Consider the following 18,321-nt stretch of genomic DNA (forward strand, 5'->3'; position numbering starts at 1 on the left):
ATGCCAGGTTACTTTAAAATGTGGAATACATGCCCACTAAATGAGTGCGACCCTGGGTCAGATGGTTTTGATAATGAGAAGTTTTACATGGATTCTATTGTTGGGTGTCAGAATTAATAAACCAAAATGATTTCACAGCTACAGTGCCAGTCCTCTTGGCTTTCTATGCTAACAAGATAAAATAATGTTAAATTGAAAGATTTGCTAATGTTGAAAGGATTCATGTGACCAATGTCCCAATGCAGGCCAAGGTAAACCAACAGCAGCCAAATAGATTATTTTCAAAAGAGTGACCACCCTCAGCAAAGCCTCTCATACTAGGTCACATTACAAAGCAATTGTCTTTAATGTTTCTTTTTGAGAGAGCCTGAGCGGGGGAGGGGGAGAGAGAGAGACACAGAATCCAAAGAAGTCTCCAGGCTCTGAGCTGTCAGCACAGAGCCCGATGTGGGGCTTGAACTCAAACCGTGAGATCATGACCTGAGCCAAAATCAGATGCTTAACCGACTGAGCCACCCAGGTGCCCCACAAAGCAATTTTTAATAAAAAATAAAAAGCAGGTGAAATAGCTAAGATATATATTTTTCTCCCTCTTTATTTAGGCTACCCAGACCTGGCTATATTGTGCTTCAAGTCTTATGCTTCTCATTGTGTTATTCTCAGTATAAGCAAAAGAGGAAGGGGAGAAAGGAAAGTCAAGGCAACCTCCAGGGGTCTGGAAGTGGTGTCCGGGATGAGTTGGGATTCTTACTGGAGAAACCAGAGTGAAGACATGATGTTACAAAGTCACTGGGCTGAATGCAGAGTAGGGCGCAGTTCTTTCGGGGACCAGTGTTGGGAACAGTGAGCTCTAGATGAAGCTGGGCCCTCAAGGTTCAGAGTAGAATATGAAAATAATGCAGTCAGTTGGGCTGCAGGCCAAGGAATCAAGTTTGGCTAGGAGAATAAAGCTGGGCCTTAACACCAATGTGTACATTGATTATGTTGTGCCTCTGTTCTGGGTCTGCCTTAAAACGAACAAACTAATTGGTTGGCTTGGGAGATAGTCTCATACATCAGACAACTACATGGGCTTTCTTCCAGTGTTTAGTGAACTGGGGCTCTTCCGGGGCTGCTCCAGAAATTTAAGGTCACATTTAAGCGTTTCCCCAGAGAGTCCCAGGAGCATTCAGATGGGTCATATAAACTCATTTCTCCACCAACTCTACTTATTTGATTCAGGTGCTCTCTGGAGGCCACCTAGAGACAGGTATCCTGTTGCCGGCTTAATACTGCTTCCAGCCCGAAGTCCCAGACGGTTCTCCCAAGACTTTACATGCTGTCTTCCAGGTAGAACCACATATGGACAGAGCAGGTCTACCTTCCACAACACCCCTAACCCCCATTCTGAGCGGAGATCGGAGGTGCTCTGAAGCAGAACACACACTGCTGTATGCAAGGAAATGAAGATTTGACAGGAGGATCTGAGGCACTTTCATGGTTTCTAAGTGCTCCCCAGGGGATTGGGTGCAGCACTCACCTCATCCCCGCTATACTGCTTCAAACAATGAAGGAGGCGGCAGGTATTGGATAACCAGAATGATGTCATCTCGAAGTCATCATTGTGCTTCTGTGAAGAGAGAAAGACATCCCTAGTCATGCGTAGTGGCTCCCATCCGGTTAAAGTCTCCCCTGGTGTCTCTTTCCGGGTTTCCACAACCATTCAGCACGCCCCAAGTAGGTGTCACAGGCAGGCAACTACCAGTCACGAAGATGAGATCCACAGTCAAGAGGCTGTGCTTCCCATTCCTTCGCTACTGGAGATGTCCCACGGACCTCTCTCCTGGTTCCCTGGTCCATGGCACACACCTGTGCACGCTCACAAAGCTAGGCTGGCTCTATGGCTGAAGAGCACAAAGCCAGGTGGCAGATGAGGCATGAGGCTAGCTGCCCTCAGCTGTACATGAACCACTGGGCATCTGGCCCTGGCAGGTCCTCAACTATCATGATCTCACCTAAGGGATGTAAGGAACATGCCAGTGAGATACTCTGGTACCCTATTATCTAGAGGGCAGATGTCCCATGGCTTCAACTCTCTGGAAAAGGGCTATGAACCATAACTTTGACGAAAAAGGCTGTTTGACAACCCAAAGAGCTATGACACAGTTTCTGTCCCAAGGCCAATGACTGCACAGAGCTCATTTTGCTAGGTAAAGTTGTCACTGTTTAAACGTCTGAAGGTAGGAGATATGATGACAATAAAATGAGAGAGTTCAACAGAAAGTGACCAGGGGTGGGGGCGGGGGGGAGGGCTTGGCATGCTAGGGGCTGAGCCTGGTCATTAGGAAAGGTTTCCCTGAGGAAGTGACCTGTGAAGTCAGCCCATGGCTTACCCAGACTGCACAAGCCCCCACATGGCGCTTGCCTTAGAGGCTGAGGCAGGAGACCCCAATCTTGAGTCCCCAGCGTGTCTGTTTAGAGGCAGGAGTGGATAAGATGGTCTGTGGGGCCCAAGGCGGGGCAGGTGGTGCAGACACAGAGACCAAGTGGGCAGGGAGCTAGGAGTTAAAGGCTGGTGTCGGCGTGCTCCCAGAAGGGAAAAGGGGGCAGGCGACAGCAGCTTGGCGGATCTCAGAATGGGCCCGGACTCCATGCTTTCGAGGATGGCTTGCATCTGAAGTGGGAGAGTGTAGGCGAACGGAGGATGGTCTGTGAGAGCGAGAGCAATGCCACCTGGGGCTTGGGCCTGTGGGGAGGGACAAATCCCTCCTAGCGAGGACTGATCTCCCTTAAAAATCTCACTGCTCCCCGTAGCCTCCATGGGGTCGGCCTGCAGGCCAGCCTCTCTCTGCAGTGGCGACCACTACATTGGTGAGGAGTCCTGTGCCTTCAGGTGGAGTTGCTGAACCGCCCCAGAGCCCTGGAGGCCGCCCTGTCCCAGCCCAGGCCTCCTCACTTTGCAAGCTGATGAATGTCTGCACCCTTCACTGTGCCATCACCCTGGGCAGCAGGCACCCAGCTCCTTGGAAAGGTCTGGGAGAAGGCCTGTATGCAGGTTGTGCTCCTGAATGTCACTCCAGGGCAGGGTTAGCCCACCCTCACTAAGGCAGAACATCCCCTCCTTGCACCTCTGGTCTTTTGGAAGCACCAGGGTGCCCTGGATTTCTGGGCATCCTGCCATTTCTGAGCCTGGGCATCCTGGTTCCACCGGCAAGCTGTTTCTGGGCTTACATCGTTTACCTTCAGAGCTGGAGCCTGGAGAAAACCTGTTGCTGCAGAGCCCAGACAGACGGAAGCTACGGGGAGGTGCGGGTTTCCCTCAATCCACTGCAAACCACCACCTCCGCCACGGGGCGCTCACCTTCAGGACTTTCTTAATGCCGTTGATGGTGGAGGTCAGCAAGGAGTGCACCTTGAGGTCGTCGTTGACGTAATCTGCGTGCCTGATGCACATGTAGAGAATGTAGGCAGGAAGACAGGGCACCGTGCCCGCCAGCGCCTGCGGCTTCAGGTCTGATGGTAACGAACAGCCGAGAATCAGATTTCAGCAGATGCTTGGGGTCGGAGAATCCCGGTCTGACATACAAATCTCTTCAATATTTTCCTGATGCTCCTCTAAGAATAACCTCTCGTGGGGGCATGGGAGGAGTAGGCGAGAAGTTTCCCTGGATACACAAACACCTTCTGACCCTACCAGTTTCAGAAACTAGTTAAAAACTTCTGCCTAATTGGACTATATCATTAAAACAGGCTTCTAATGCCTCGCCCTTAAAAGGTGAAGGGAAAAACCCACAGGTAGCTTGCTGCCTGAGTTTCCAGAGGCCATGGCCTTTGGCCACAAGAAGGGGCCCGGGGCCAGTGGCCGACAGGAGCCTGCTCCCCAGCCAGCAAGAGCTCAGGGTGGGGCCGCTGAGCCCACGGCCACACTGCCTGTCACAGGCACAATGGCCCTTTCGTGAGAGGGAGTCCCGGGAGAACTTGGCAAACTGCATGTTCCCAAAGACAGAGCCCATGTGCCAGAGGCTGGGAAGGCCACAGGGACCTTTAGTCCACACAGCTGTCAGTGTGGAAACTATTTAGCCGGCAGGGGCTGCCCATTCTCAGAGCCGGTAATAGCTCGAGTAGGCTGCTGACTGGCCACAGCCACGCCTGCACCTCCCGGAGGGCCACCATATGACAGGTGTCTCACCAGCCTCTCCCCTAATGGCCTGACCCACATGCAGCGTACAGCTTGTCCTGTCTTGGAATGTCCTATTGTGACTTGAGTCCCGTTTCCCATAGAGTTTCTTGGTCTGCCTAGCCGAATGTTAGCATCTTGGGGGCAGGGACGATGGTTCTACATTTCTCCATCCTCCACGGTAACAACTAGCCAATGCTGGGTACACCCCAGAGGAGGCCAAATCAAGGCTTGGCACTCGTCTGGATGACGAGAGGGACGGAATGGCGGAGGGAAGGTGACCGGGTGCTGTGTGTAGGCAGCTTGGCAGGAAATGGCCTTGTCTGGGGCTGCCTGAGCCCGGGCGGCGGGGAGGAGCCACCTGCCGGGCAGCGGGGAGGAGCCACCTGCCGGCCGGCACACGCAGCCTCCGTTATTCTGGTTTTACTCTAACGTCGTGAACGTTGAGTTCCATTCACCACAGATCAGAAGCTCATCCCTAGCAGCACTAGAACAAGATGCAGCCTGTTTAATGAAATTTGAGAGGACTCCTGTCAAATTGTAGGACAACGGTAGGGGAAGTTAACTTTTTTTTTTTTTAATTTTTTTTTTTAACGTTTATTTATTTTTGAGACAGAGAGAGAGCATGAACGGGGGAGGGGCAGAGAGAGAGGGAGACACAGAATCGGAAACAGGCTCCAGGCTCTGAGCCATCAGCCCAGAGCCCGACGCGGGGCTCGAACCCACGGACCGCGAGATCGTGACCTGGCTGAAGTCGGACGCTTAGCCGACTGCGCCACCCAGGCGCCCCGGAAGTTAACTTTTAAAAAAGGTTACTCAACTACTAAAAATACTGAAACGAACTGTGTGCTAGGCTGGAGTCACCCCATTCTTCTGCGGCCCCGGCCTGGCACCGACAGGGTGGGACCTCTGTAAACTTACGTTTCTCTGACATAGGTCTTATTTTAACTTCAAACAACCCTGCAGAAGCTGCTGCTTCTTCAAATCCCTCATGTGTGAGAAAGATTTGTGGCTATAGCACCGACTTTCACCCGTCATGTTTCACAACAGGGGGCAGGTGGGGGTCAGTTGCCTCATCCCCATTTTATAGAAAACCCAAGGCTCCAGAGAAAGGAGCTTGTGGCTCAGGGCCCAGAGGACCAGGCGACCAGAGAGTCCTCCTTTTTTTCGTCCAGGACTCTATTCTCCACGCCTCTTCCTGCCATGCTGCAGGCAGGTGCTGTATTGAAGCCGGATGGAGCAGGACTAGAAGGGAGGGAGCCGATGGGACTGGCAAACCAGACCCGGAACCGACTGCGGGCGAGGTGAGGGGGATGGAGGGCTGAGGCTGGGAGGGAGGTGGGGGGTGCAAAGTGCAGAGTGGAGTGGGGGGGGGCGGGGTGAGATGCCATGGAGGGTCCTGACCTGTCACCAGGTTCCGAATGAGAAGGGCCTCATCTTCCTTGTGGTACTCCAGCATGCCCTGGAAGTCCTTCTCCTTCCGCTGCACAGTGACCTGCCTGTTGAGTTCATGGCGTCTCCTCTCACTCTGGGCCAGCGCCTGGGCAGCTGAGCAGGAAGGAGACAGGGAGCGTGAAGGGACACTTCCAGGCTGCAGGCTCAAGAGGCAGGGATGCCTTAGGTCAGCGGCGTTTGAGCCTGGGTCTGGGGACCCAGCGTTCTGAGCTCCCCCACCTCTCTCATGGTCTGTCCCTCAGCCCAGGCCACACTCCAAGTGTGACCCAAGTTGCTCAGCACCAGGCACCAGGGTCCGTGCAGGACAAGGGTGGGGAAACATCCCACTAGGTAGGCAGACCAGAGAAAACTGGGGAAGCACGGAAGGCACAGGCTGCACACCCCAGCCTGCCAGGGAGTGGGTTCCTCCCACCCAGCTGTGAGAAATGGGGCCTGCCATCTGTCTGGGAGGATGTCATGGGCCCTGGCCAGGCCCGCCCTATCCAGTTCCCTGAGTGTGGCCACAGGGCAGCTGTCAGGACAGCTGCAGTGCAGCCCCACGTGTGCGAGGCCTGGGCACCACCTGTGACCGTGGACAGGGAGCAGGGTGGTGGCACTGGCACAAGAAGGTAAGAGACCATCTGTAGCCCCCCAGATGCAGATCGAGGAGCAGGACTGCTACATTCAGTCTTTGCAACAATGGAAGGTTGCAAAGGATACAAGAGACGTTTCGCTGGCATGGCTGGGGGTACAAAGGCTTGTCAGACCTCCCTCAGGCCTCCTGAGGCCTGACACTATGCGACGGGTTGGTGGGCACCTGCAGGGTCTCCCCAGGTGTGTCTGAGGGCCTCCTACGTACGGGGCACTGTTCTAAGTGTGGGGTCAGACATGATGGGGCATCCCACCATGGATCTACCAGTCTAGCTAAGGAGATGCATCTGGACGTTTATGTGGCAACACACATTACAGCACAACCCGGCCAGGTGCCCAGCCCCGAGAGCAGACTGTGGTGATGCAGCTGAACAGACCAACTACTGGAGCTCAAGGGAGAAGGGCTGAGGGGGTACGGGGGAGACCTGAACAATCAGGTGGGAAGGAGCTGACCCACCGGGCCCCGGGGCACACAAGGCTCCCAGAGGCACAGGAGACGAGCGGGCAGAGTGAGCACCGAGAGGCAGGGGTGTGCTGGAGGGGAGGCTCCGTGTGGGGGTGGGGTGAGCTGGAGCGACTGGAGAGAGGGCACAGTTCATTCCATGGGGGAAAGAGGAGGTGGCCGGATACACAGGAGCAGGGGCACAAGTAGGGAACTGGAGGCTGCCACCGTCGCTGGGGGACTAGGGGAAGAGGGGCGGGCACAGAAGCATTCAGGGAGAGTTGATGATAGGTCTTAAGACTGAACAAAAGGGAGAAACCTGAAGCCTGCATGACCAGGAGAAAGAGAAGTCAAGGAGAACCGAGAAATCCAAAGATGGAGAGGGGCCGATTGGATAAGTCCTGGCTTCCTACAGCTTCCTCCGGAGCAGCAGGTGGACACGAACAGGTGATTAAACAACTGACATCTGTGCCCAGAGGCATGTGGTATTAGGACAGTGAGACACAGCCCTCGAGCCCTGGGGACGTGGCTCTTGAGATGAGGGTGAAGGGATGAGGGGAGGGATTCAGGCAGTGTTGGGGGGCGGGGAAACCCAAGCAGTGAGGGCACCAAGAGAGGATTCCATGCTAGGTGGCATGTGACAAGAAGGCATGGAGAGTGATCGATTTATAGTAAGGAGTCAGAGCAAGAGAACATTCTGGATGTTTCTGGAAGAGCAATTTAAACCTGCCTGACCTCTCTGGGCCAGATTCCAGTTTGGAAATTTAATCATAGGACTGACCCCTCTCCTTCCTGACTACCCATCCACGGAGTGGGGTGTGGGTCTGTGTGTCATGTAGCATCCCCCCCCCCCCCACCCCCCGACCAAAAAGTCTTGCTTCCAGCTTTAAGTCCTTTGAGGGCAAGGACACGGCCTTGGTGCAGAGTTCGGAATAAGCACCCCAACACCTGCTGATTTATGGATCTCAGTCCAGATTCTGGCCAACAGAGAACGTTGGAGCTTGTGGGCAGCTCTTACTCTGTCACATGACTGCTCTGGGCAGAGGCACCAAGAAACTGGTAAAGCAGAATGAGTCTGCAGAGGGAAGCAGCAGTCAGTTCCCTTCCCGCGCGCGTGACTGAGCACACACGTGCTTTACCACACGCACTCGCGCCCGTGCCCACCTACCTTCTAGGTCCTGGACTTTCTTCATGTAAATCTTCAGCTGCTTCTTGAGCTTCCTCTCATTCTTTTCCAGCTTTTCTACCAGTTCTTTAAGGTCCTACAATCCAAAGGAAGCAGCGTGAGGTGGCCACCCACCCTGGCCGGGTCAGAAGCCCTTGGAGACAAGCCCAAGGACACAAGCCTCGCCCTTCTGGCAAAAGGCCATCTCCGGCCCCATCCCTTCCCAGAGCAGGATCCGCTGGGCATCTCCACTCACCAGGTTCTCATTGGTGAGCCGGGATATCTCCTGCTGGACGCCAAATTCCACCTGGGCCTCTGGGGAGAGCAGCAGCGTCTGGCAGAAGGTCTGCTGCTGCTTGTCCAGTTCCTCCTTCAGGGCTTCCACCTGGGCCCGGAGCCCCTCCACCTCCTCCTCATGCTCGCGGCTCTGGGCCTGCAGCTGGGCCTCCAGCAACCTGCACCGGGGAGAGGAGGGCAGGTGGCCACGGGGCTCGGGTCAGCGCCCCACGTGAGGGGCCACAGACGGACACGCAACAGAGGAGCAGCCAAGCACACGGCAGCAGCAAGTGCACGAACCAACAGGGGAAGGACGCGGACGCTGAGGGGAACAGACTGGCAAGCGGGCCGGCCTGTCCTCTCTGAGGATGGGAACTCGGGGCCACACACGCACCCCTGGTCTTCGGTCTTTTTCAGGACACCCCCTCCCCTATTCCTCACTCTGTGCAGTCTACTGTTTGGGACTGAGAGATTGTCTCCGTGTCAAAATGTCACCAGCAGAAATAAATTTCTTACAGCATCATTTACACAAACGTTATCTACATCTGCCCAAAGCGCATGAGAATCTCCTCGTTAAGACAAAACCCTAGTAGACTGCACTAATTCTATCACCTGTGTATTTCCCTGTTTAGATGATCGGCGAAGTTTTAGAAAGGCAAGACATCAGCCTCCTTCCTTGTTGTTATCTTCACCGCCACCCCACTCCCCCTGTGGCTGTAAATATACCATTTTATCTCTAGTCAAAACAGAAATTAAGACTATTTGCAAATCATTTGGGGGGAAGGTGTAAGACCAGCTGGTGTCATGATCAGAAGCAGAAAGACCTAGAGAAGATCCGGGGAAAGTTGGGGACACGTCTCAGAAGACTCTGAGTCTAAAAGTTACCTGGGCAATCCTGGGAGGCACCTGTTCCATCATAAGAGAAGGCAAGGGACTAGAGAGGCTTCCTAGGCAGGCTTCTCCTCAGGGCACACTACTGTGAACCAGGTGCTACCTTCTCGGATTCAAGACCCAGGGCAGTAAACAATCACATGAGAGAAAGGAAGGAGGTTCTGGGCAAATGGTACATCAAAAGCAGTCTGGCATGGTCCATATGTTGAAAATTCACGCCGGTCTTTTCCGGGGATGCAAAGATTGTGACCAGAGCTCAGGAGAGTGAGGAACCCGGAAGTGCTCCAGAAACACCAGTAGGAGTCTCCCAGCTGCCCTGGAGGCAGGGAGGCAAAGAGCCATGTTTTTTACAGTTCTGCTAGTTTGGCTGCAAGACAGGAGGGAGCAAGTCTCCCAAAGAGCGAGACAGAGCGCGAGAGAGAGCGAAAGAGAGAGAAAGTCGGCTGTCAACTCCCCCGCGGACATGCCCAGGTCTTCTGTAGCTCTGTCGGCCCCACAGTGGCACTGTTGCAATGCCTGGAACACAGGGGCTTCTCGATGCTCATACAAACGAAGAAACGATGGAGAAATGACTGATTCACCCATTCACCACAGGCTGCCTCACCAACTGAAAGAGCTACTGACATGTGGATTGTGGAGCACAGTTCTATAATCACATCAGCATTTTACAGGACACACGATATTTAGAGAACATCCAATCTTGGCTACAATACACTAAAAGCATCACCAGGAAGTCATGAACCTACTGAGACAGAATAGAAATACCTCGGTTCTAGGGACTCCACCCCAAGGATCAGCTCCTGATTTGTGCTGTGAGGTTGTACTCCCGTCTTTCTTCTCCTCCACACAGGCTGCAGTTGGGTGGCTTAGCCCAGGGTTCTGTGCAAGGTCTGAGAATCCCTGCCCAAGCATCAGACTAGACACCTCATCTAACTGAGGTCAAGAGATCTGAGGCCACAGCCAGTGACACAGCTGGTTCTAGAAGCCAGGAATCCTGATGCATAGGTCTGCACTTTCAGTTTTGTGAACGCATTCATGTGCTTATTAAAAAAAACCACCCAATCTACTGATAGAGAGCCACAAGGAATCACCTGGTTTTACACAGAGGATCCTGCTCTAATAAACTAAACTTCTGGGTGGGACAGAACTTATTGAATAATGGCCATTAGAACGGAAGCATCAGCTTTCATTCTGTGCTTACTACATGCCAGGCACATGCAAAATGCTTCACCTGTGTTAACCCTATTCCTTATAACGACTCCATGAGGCAGGTGCTGTTCTGATCCACATTAGACCACCAAGGGAAGAGACAGAGGTCACCTCACTCCCAGGCAGGGGGGCCACTGGAGACACACTCCCTTGAGAACCAGTTGACCTGGACTTTCTATTCCCAGGAACAGACGCTCTTGTTGTAATGGGACCGCCACGAGGTCATCAGCAGGCGAAGCTTTGGAGATAGTGTGTGAGGCCATCAGGTTCCATCCCCACTCTGCTATCACCAGGGTGAGTGAGCTGGGCCAGCACCCACTCCACCTCAGTTTCCTTTTCTGGGAAACAGGCCTGCAGACCATCGCCCCATCTGTTGCTGGGAGGCTCAAATGCACAAAGGTACGCCATAGTCCTAACGAGCCACACGCTGGCAGCCGATGGAGGGCCAGGACCACCACGTTTTGCTGTTTCCGCGCATGTCTTACCTCCCTTGCCGAACTGGTCACCGACAGCTGAAGACCAATGGCTTATGGATTCAGATTCTGATGTCAAGTGGAACCAGATTCAAGTTCTGGATCTTCCACTGAAGCATCAGTGTCCTTGCCCCAAGGAAGGTTCTATCGCCACATCAGGTGCTACTGCCTGGACCCCGCCAAACAGCCTCTCCAATCTCACCCACACAGCCTGAACACAGAGCGCCAGCCGGGTAACGCGAGGGGCCCCTGTGAGTCGTGCCCTTGCCTCCACTCCAGCTGAGAAACAGTTAAGCGTAGACATGAGCAGGCGGAACAGACAAAGCAGGCAGAGGCAGAAAGGTGTATATTTGACCTGGCAACTTGCTTTAGGCCTTGGTAGGCCAAGCCGAGCTCTCCATCTTCATTCAAATATCCCCAATCCTCAGTCTTGCTAGAAATAAAGGACAAAAAAGAGGGCATCCAGTATAGAGGGAAGAGACAGGGAGGCAGACAGACCAGGAAAGCGAGGCCATTTCAGCCAAGGTTTGGAAACCAAGGCAAAGCTCAAGAACCCCCAAGTTTCTCTTTCTTTCTTATAACCAGCACCTGAGCACCTAAGAACATCACCTCTCCCCCAGGCTGGGTCTCAGAAGGGGGTTCGTGCACGCTCATGGGGGCTCATGGATCACGAGAGGCTGGGGAGCATGTTGCAGAGGAGAGCAAAGGGTTGCACCTGTCCCAGTAAATTCTGTAACCCGCAGCGGTGCAGGCTGGGCAGAGGCATTTCCTTGCTGTCACACTCCACCCTTGCCCCCACCCCTCCTCTGACCAGAAGGATTCAGAAAAGAAAAGGGAGAATCAGGAGAGATGCAAACAGGGCAGGGAGAGGAGGCCCCATGCACAGTGGAGGCTGCAGAGGGGCTCCTGGGATGCTGCATCTGGCTGTACCCGGACGTCTGGCTCAGTGATGATGAGGAAGAGGCTACCTACTGTCTGCTTTTCAATGCTGCTCTCTTCTGTCACTAAGGACACAAAAAGCATTAGCTAATCTCACCTCCAGCCCTCAGTGCACTCCGACAGAAAGAAACCACTAATAACAACGGTGCCAAGCGGGATGCCAACTGAACGTTCTCTGTTCTGCCCGGGGACTGGGGTGCGTTACTCCTGTTGACCCAACCTGGAATGCAGAAGGCCAGTTGCCCTCCCCAGTTGCCCAGTGTCTGCCCGATGCCGGAAGGGCAGCTCCAGGAGATCAGGCACACGTCCCGTGCTCCCCCATCCACGCACCTCCACCACCTTCACAGCCCTGGGTACACAGGAGACACGAAAAGTCCAGTGGGATAGGGCAGCAGGTGAGCCTCGTCTATACCCGCTGAGAACCTGCCCCCCCCCCCCCCCTGCTCCTAGGGATTCTCCTGCTGGTTGGATCCCAGCAGGAATCGCAAAGGAGCTACAGATGGTGTGCGTGGACCAGCAACCCCTCCCTAACTCACAGGGGAGAAACAGTTGTCCCCAGGAGCCACAGTACCGCTCCTGCTGGGTTTTGCGGGAGGTCCAGGGGGTGCAGCTGCCCACTTTACCTCCCAGGAGCTCAGCCTCGTGGACAGGAGCTCTGGGCCTTGCACCACTCACATAAGCTGCTTCTTGGGTAAAGCTGGTCACGTGGCTACCAGGTCCTACGCTGAAAAGCTTGAAGCAGAGGGCAGGAGGCAGAGACCACAGTGAGCTTGCTTCTGGTGCTACTCTGGCTTCTGTGCCCCAAGCCTACCCTTTACTGTCACAACTTGTACTCCATCTGGCTGGGCAGTGTGGGGGTTACTGCCAACAAGCATATACTGGGGACCTCTCCCACTTGGGACTCTGGCTCCTCAAATGTCCAGACCAGTCACCTAGGCCTGGCCTCCCCAGAGACTGCCTTTTATTGTAGACTTTTTGCTGTCCCCTCCCGTGCTTAGCACTTACCCCGCCTGGGTGTTCCATTTATCCTAGCAAACGCAAAAAGTGAGCTGGGCCGCGTCAAGGGGGAGCTGACAGCTTAGCCCCTTTGCCCTTCTCAACTATTAACACGTTTAACTAGGGCCTTTTAGTAGCTAGGGCTTTAACCCAACAGGCAGCCGCGGGGAGGCATCGCTGCTGAATAGGAATGCAGGGTATTTTGCTCCAACCATCCTGTTTGCCATGTGTGGAGAGACCCCAAGATGGAGAGGACTTGCCTGACGCTGACACCTGGGCTAGAACCCAGGTGGGCTCTGGCACCTGGCCTCTGGCTCTTTCCCTGCCACACCGGCTGGCCCTCATGCTCCGAGGAGGGCTGCTGGCTCTCTCCTGGAGGGTCACCGCGTTCCTATAGTTCCCTCGATGGCAGACTGAGTGCCACCGCTCACCCTCTGCCGGTGCCTGTGTGTTGCCGAGTTACACAGTGAGGAAGTGAGCATTGAATTCCTGCTCAGGGGGAGACACTCTCAGAATTCTTAATTCTGAAACACGCCAGGCAGTATGCACAAAGATAAAAGGGGAGACTGTGAAGGCCCGTCATCCCACCGTGCTCAGGAAGTCAGGCAAACCAGTAAATTAAAAAGCAGTCAACCAGCTCCAGGTCCAGCCTTTGTTGCTAGATGAAAGAGAACCAATTCCTCCCTCCGGAGAGATTCTCCCTCCCCTCTGCGCGCTATTAGGACCGAAGGCCTAGGAGGGAGCGCCACCTGGTGGCATGAGAAGGAAAACCCCAAACGACAGCTTACAGGAATTTTTTTTTTTTTAAATGTAAAGTACCTAGGTCAATTAAATCAACAAACGTTCACGGAAAATCTCCTGGGTACACACGACTGTGCTGAGCTCCGTTCCCAAAGAGGCTGCAGATGCACTTGAATAAGCCGCAGGTACAGTCTCCAACTGCAGGAGACTGGAGAACCGGCACCCCAAAGGGCATGTTGTGGTCATTGCCTACATGTCCCGGGCCTATTACGATGAAAGTGCTCAGCTCACCGATCTGAGGTTTCTTCTATATCTTTTATTACACAACCTTATTAACCGTAAATATCAGGCAGCAGAAATATCAGGCACCAGAAAAGGCCTAGGATAATATTTGCTTTCCCTCTGTGGAGAACATCAGGACTATGACCCAACAGCAATCCCTCTGTCCTGGCCCAAGGACCCGCCTCCCTGTCGAAACAGGCAAGGTTCCTATGAGCATGATGATGGTCAGTTTTCGGTTTTGGAAAAAAGCATGTGGTGCTCCACAGATATGCTTATTTCTGTAGCTCACACCTAGACTTTCTACACCCAACTGCCCAGGAGATTCCCTGCAATCTCTGAGAAAGGGAGGCAGCAACCCCAATGCCATGAATAAGACTGTCTGTGGACAAATATACCACTGAATTACCGCAGACAGGAATTACGCTGATGGCTTGGGACCCACTGAATCCTGGGAAACCTTAGGAGGGCATGATCACCTCACAGAAGGAAGCCGAGAGTTTCTAGCCGGGAACAGTTACAGTGAGCACTTGAGAGGAGGGAGTTGGGGAGCATGAGGCTCTTCCTACTCCTTTGCTCTTCTGAGCCAGACATCCCACAGCAGCCGGGGCTCAGGGCCAAAGGAGCCACAAAACTCCGAGCCCATCCTAAGGAGTCCGCACACACCCCTGTCTGGTTAAACAGGATCTTCAGTGTCCCAAGCAGGCCCATTAGGGGGTGAGTAATAGCCCCAGGTTTATCTGTCCAAGCCCAGGTGGCATCAGGCAAAGCTACCTTTTGTGCCAAGGGCCTCCTGTTGTTTCTTGGAACCTGCTGGGAGGTGGGGCTGCAGTTTCCTGGGACACAAGCAAAGGTCCAACAATGCGCTCTAAGTCTCCCTTTGGAGTTCTACAGACTTGAGCGGAAATGGCTGGTGGCCAAAGGAGCACCATTGCTGGACCCAGACCTGAGCTCTCACCACACATGCCTGCTCTTCCTTAGCTCCGCGACCTTGAGCACATGCCTGGTTGACTTGACTATGGCCATACAGAAAATGGTAATAATGTTGCTGGTTTCTCTTAGTTCCCAGAATGTGAAAATGGGAGCACATTCTGCATCTAAGTGGAAGAGCTAGCCACATTCCTGTGTCTCCCCCCCAGAGCCGACCCTCCTAACTGGCCTCCCTCCCAAACTTGAAAACAAAGGAAAAGACAATTGTAACGATCAAACAGAACTCCATAAACTCTGGAAGTTAGCGAGGGAGAGTAGCGAGGGAGAGAAGTTCCAAACTGAAGGACCGTGGATTCTGAGAGAGGCGATGACTGGGCATGGGAGAGTGTCTAGAATCCCTCCAGAAACCTAAGCAAAATTCAGTGCAGCACTGTAAGCTTTTCCTTGAGAGAGGGTCGACTTTTGCAATCCCTCCCACCCCAAATCACACGTGCGTAATACCACTTCTGTTCAAACCAGAACACTCTCCCTCAGGGGGAGATCACAGGAGAGGAACCGCAGCTCGGCCTTCAGGGCACTCTTATCCCAGGGGTGGCCCTTGTAACCGATGTCCTGGCTGCCGAGCTCCAGCAATCACAGCCTGCATCCTCCTGCCCTGTCCACCTGCCTGCCGCCATCCTCTCTCACTGCAGAGATCACGGTGTGGGTGAGGCACAAACCACAAAGCTCGCTTTCCAAGTGTGGCAGGCACTTCAGGCTCCCAAAGGCTCCTCCCTGTACTTGGTTTCACAGGCTATCAGTTCCCTATTGTACCCTAGGCTTGACTGGGGAATGGAATTATTTTAACATCTAAGAAAAGCTATTTTTATTTCATCACCAGCATTATTACTGCTGCAAAGGAAGACAAATCCAGGGTAGTAAGCAGCCCCTGGGACTGGATCCCCGGACAACCATTGAGGTGCATAAAAAGGGAGCTGAGAGCTGATAATAGCAGAAGATCAGAAAGATAAGCACTCCCTCGCCTGTCAAGGTCCAGCTTGTCCTCCCTGCTCCCCCCTTTTTTAATTCCAAGTATCACCTGTGCTCTTTTTTCTTATTCAGTGTATTTCTTCACCCAAGATAATTCTGAATGACTAAATCTGGACTCCAGTTTCAGCACTGAGAGGGTCACCTTCATTTCCTGTTCTCTCTCCTTTGGGGACCAGAATCGCGTCTCTCTGGAAATTTACTTTCCTCTGGGGGGTCTTGCTAGAAGGCCTGCATCTTCTGATTACTTACACAGTGCGCGGGAAGCGGCCCGGCCTGGCAGTCAGGCCTTCTGGATTGTACCTTGACTCAGTTTCAGGCTGGCTGCTTGCCAGAGTAGCTCATCCCTTCTGGGCCTCAGTTTCCCTATCTGCAGACATGGGCTAGTTTAGAAGACGTGGAAATCACAGCGTTAAAGTCTTCAAGTCCCTGACAATTCTTGCTGACTCCACGTTGCAGTTAGCGGCACCTGCTGACAGGTTCTAGATGTGCTTGCGGTTTTCATCAATTCTGTACAAACGCTTCGTGACTGATCACGTCGGTGAGTTGAGGCGAGAGAGAAAGGTAGCCAGGGAAAAGGCTGGCTCTGTTCTTACAGGTGCCCGCAGGGGCCCCGAGAGGCCAAGACAGTAATAACGGCAGGAAGTGTTCTCAGTACAAGACGTGGACTAACTCACCTGACCTTCTCAATCTCCATGCGAAGTACACTGCTGTGACTGTCGCCGGTTCAGAGGAGGAGACTGAGGCACTGAGTGGTTATAAAGGAGTTACTAAGTAGTTGGCGAGTGGACTCCAGAGTGCAAGCACTCTGCCACAAGGCCCTGGGGTCTCATCCAGGCCCTGCTGCCTCCCTCAGTCAGGCTCCCTGGCCATAACCTGGGCAGATCTTTTAATTTTTTTTTTTTAATGTTTGTTTATTTTTTGAGAGAGAGTGCAACAGGGGAGGGCAGAGAGTGAGGGAGACACAGAATCTGAAGCAGGCTCCAGGCTCTGGGCTGTCAGCACACAGCCTGAAGCGGGGCTCGAACCCACAAACTGCGAGATCATGACCCAAGCTGAAGTCAGACGCTTAACCGACTGAGCCACGCAGGTGCCCCTGGGCAGTCCATTCTTAAGGAGGGACTAGAGGTCTGTTCACTGAAGTCCAGGGAAAACTCATTTGAGCCAGTATGATAGTGGTCAAGTTCTTCCACCCAACCTCTGGGGTGCCTAGCTTGGGTTCCATCTCTTAAATGACAGGCACTGGGGCCCACCAGCTGGGTTGAGTAAAGCTAATATTAAAGCAAAGATACAGGAGTGCCTGGTGGGGGCGGGGTGCTTAGTTGGTTGAGCATCTGACTCTTGATTGCAGCTCATGTCATGATCGCAGGTCATGGGATCAAGCCCCACGTTGGGCTCTGTACTAACAGCATGGCGCCTGCTTGGGATTCTCTACCTCTGCCCCTCTTCACGCCCCACACACACATGCTCTAAAAAGCAATAAAAAAGCGAAGAACTGGAGCAGGAGCAGCCCCTCCCAGGACTTGGTTGGGCTCATCTGGTGCTGGCTTCCCTCTAGGGGAAAAGCCACTCTCAGCCAGTCCTTCTCGCTCCTCCTGTCCACACTTCCAGGGAGGCTCCCTTTCCAAAAGCTCTTCATAAGATCTGGGTTCTGGATGCCCCGGCTGTGTTACCAGAGTCTTGCTGAAGCTGACAAGTGGTTTCCTAAGGGCGTGGAATTCACAGAGTCTGCTCCTTCTCGTTTACCTCCTATAATGCATAAACCCTGATGCTGAGCAGTGTCTGAGAAACAGGCATCACGTGTCAGGTTGGGCAAGACCCTTTTCCATTGCCTCCTCTAGTTACCATGAGGGGGGACTTACCTGTTTGTCTGGCAGACCCCATGATAGGCCTCGATGGCATCTTCCTGATCTACATGCTTCTCACTGTTAGGCCAACTTGTTCTGGCATTAATGTTCGGCTCCTAGAAGGTCCCAGGTTAAAAGAGAAATAACTCTGGTTACATAAACAACTGTTGCAAAACGACTTTATAGACCTTGTACATACAGAGGCATCAAAACAAGCTTTTGAGGGGTGCCTGGGTGGCTCAGTTGGTTGAGCATCTGACTTTGGCTCAGGTCATGATCTCACGGCTCATGAGATCAAGCTCCTCACTGGGCTCTGTGCTGACAGCTCAGAGCCTGGAGCCTGCCTTGCATTCTGCATCTCCCTCTCTCTCCCTGCCCTCCCTCACTTCTCTCAAAAATAAACAAACATTAAGAAAAATAAAAAAACAAAAACCAAGCTTTTGGGGAAAAAACAAAGGCTCAGGATGACCTCGGATAACAGCAGTTAAACCCAGGCAGGAATGGTACTTTCAAAGGCACAGAATGACAAGGCCTGGCTGCAAAAGCCCCGAACTTGGACTGTGAGGGAGGATGGCAGTGACTGTGTCTCTGAGGTGACCAGCACCCCCCAAATCCGAAGGACAGGGTGAAAATCTGTCTCAGAGTTGGTCCTCCACACTCATGACTGCCTACTTATCCCCCTCTAAGTCATCCCAGGGCCATGTCCAGAGTTGATCCCGGTGGCCTCTGTCCCCTCTTTCCCACTCCCCACTCTGTCCCAGAAGGTGAAAACATTAGGAACAAATGCTAAGCTGGACTTGCCACCCTGGGTGGGCTTAGAGGAAAAGACTTACTCTACCTCAGAATCAAACAGCAAGACACAAGGC

The 18,321-nt window shown here is 53.3% G+C and overlaps 1 protein-coding gene across 3 annotated transcripts in view; it reads right to left on the minus strand.

Annotated features, from left to right (window-relative positions):
- Positions 1-18,321, minus strand: part of MYO5B (myosin VB) — a 340,620-nt gene that overhangs the window by 10,965 nt on the left and 311,334 nt on the right. Inside the window, exons 29-36 of one of the 3 annotated variants that reach the window (XM_045042264.1) lie at positions 17,471-17,571; positions 11,053-11,130; positions 8,105-8,303; positions 7,852-7,945; positions 5,561-5,704; positions 3,341-3,492; positions 2,405-2,725; positions 1,520-1,609 (exon numbers count right to left, since the gene is read on the minus strand). In XM_045042264.1, coding sequence (XP_044898199.1) covers positions 1,520-1,609; positions 2,405-2,725; positions 3,341-3,492; positions 5,561-5,704; positions 7,852-7,945; positions 8,105-8,303; positions 11,053-11,130; positions 17,471-17,571 — 1,179 coding nt within the window. The remainder of the gene's footprint in view (positions 1-1,519; positions 1,610-2,404; positions 2,726-3,340; positions 3,493-5,560; positions 5,705-7,851; positions 7,946-8,104; positions 8,304-11,052; positions 11,131-17,470; positions 17,572-18,321) is intronic. The other 2 variants (XM_045042265.1, XM_045042266.1) reach the window with 2 other exon arrangements.

The sequence above is a fragment of the Felis catus genome, chromosome D3 (assembly GCF_018350175.1).
Source record: "Felis catus isolate Fca126 chromosome D3, F.catus_Fca126_mat1.0, whole genome shotgun sequence".
Classification (NCBI taxonomy): domain Eukaryota; kingdom Metazoa; phylum Chordata; class Mammalia; order Carnivora; family Felidae; genus Felis; species Felis catus.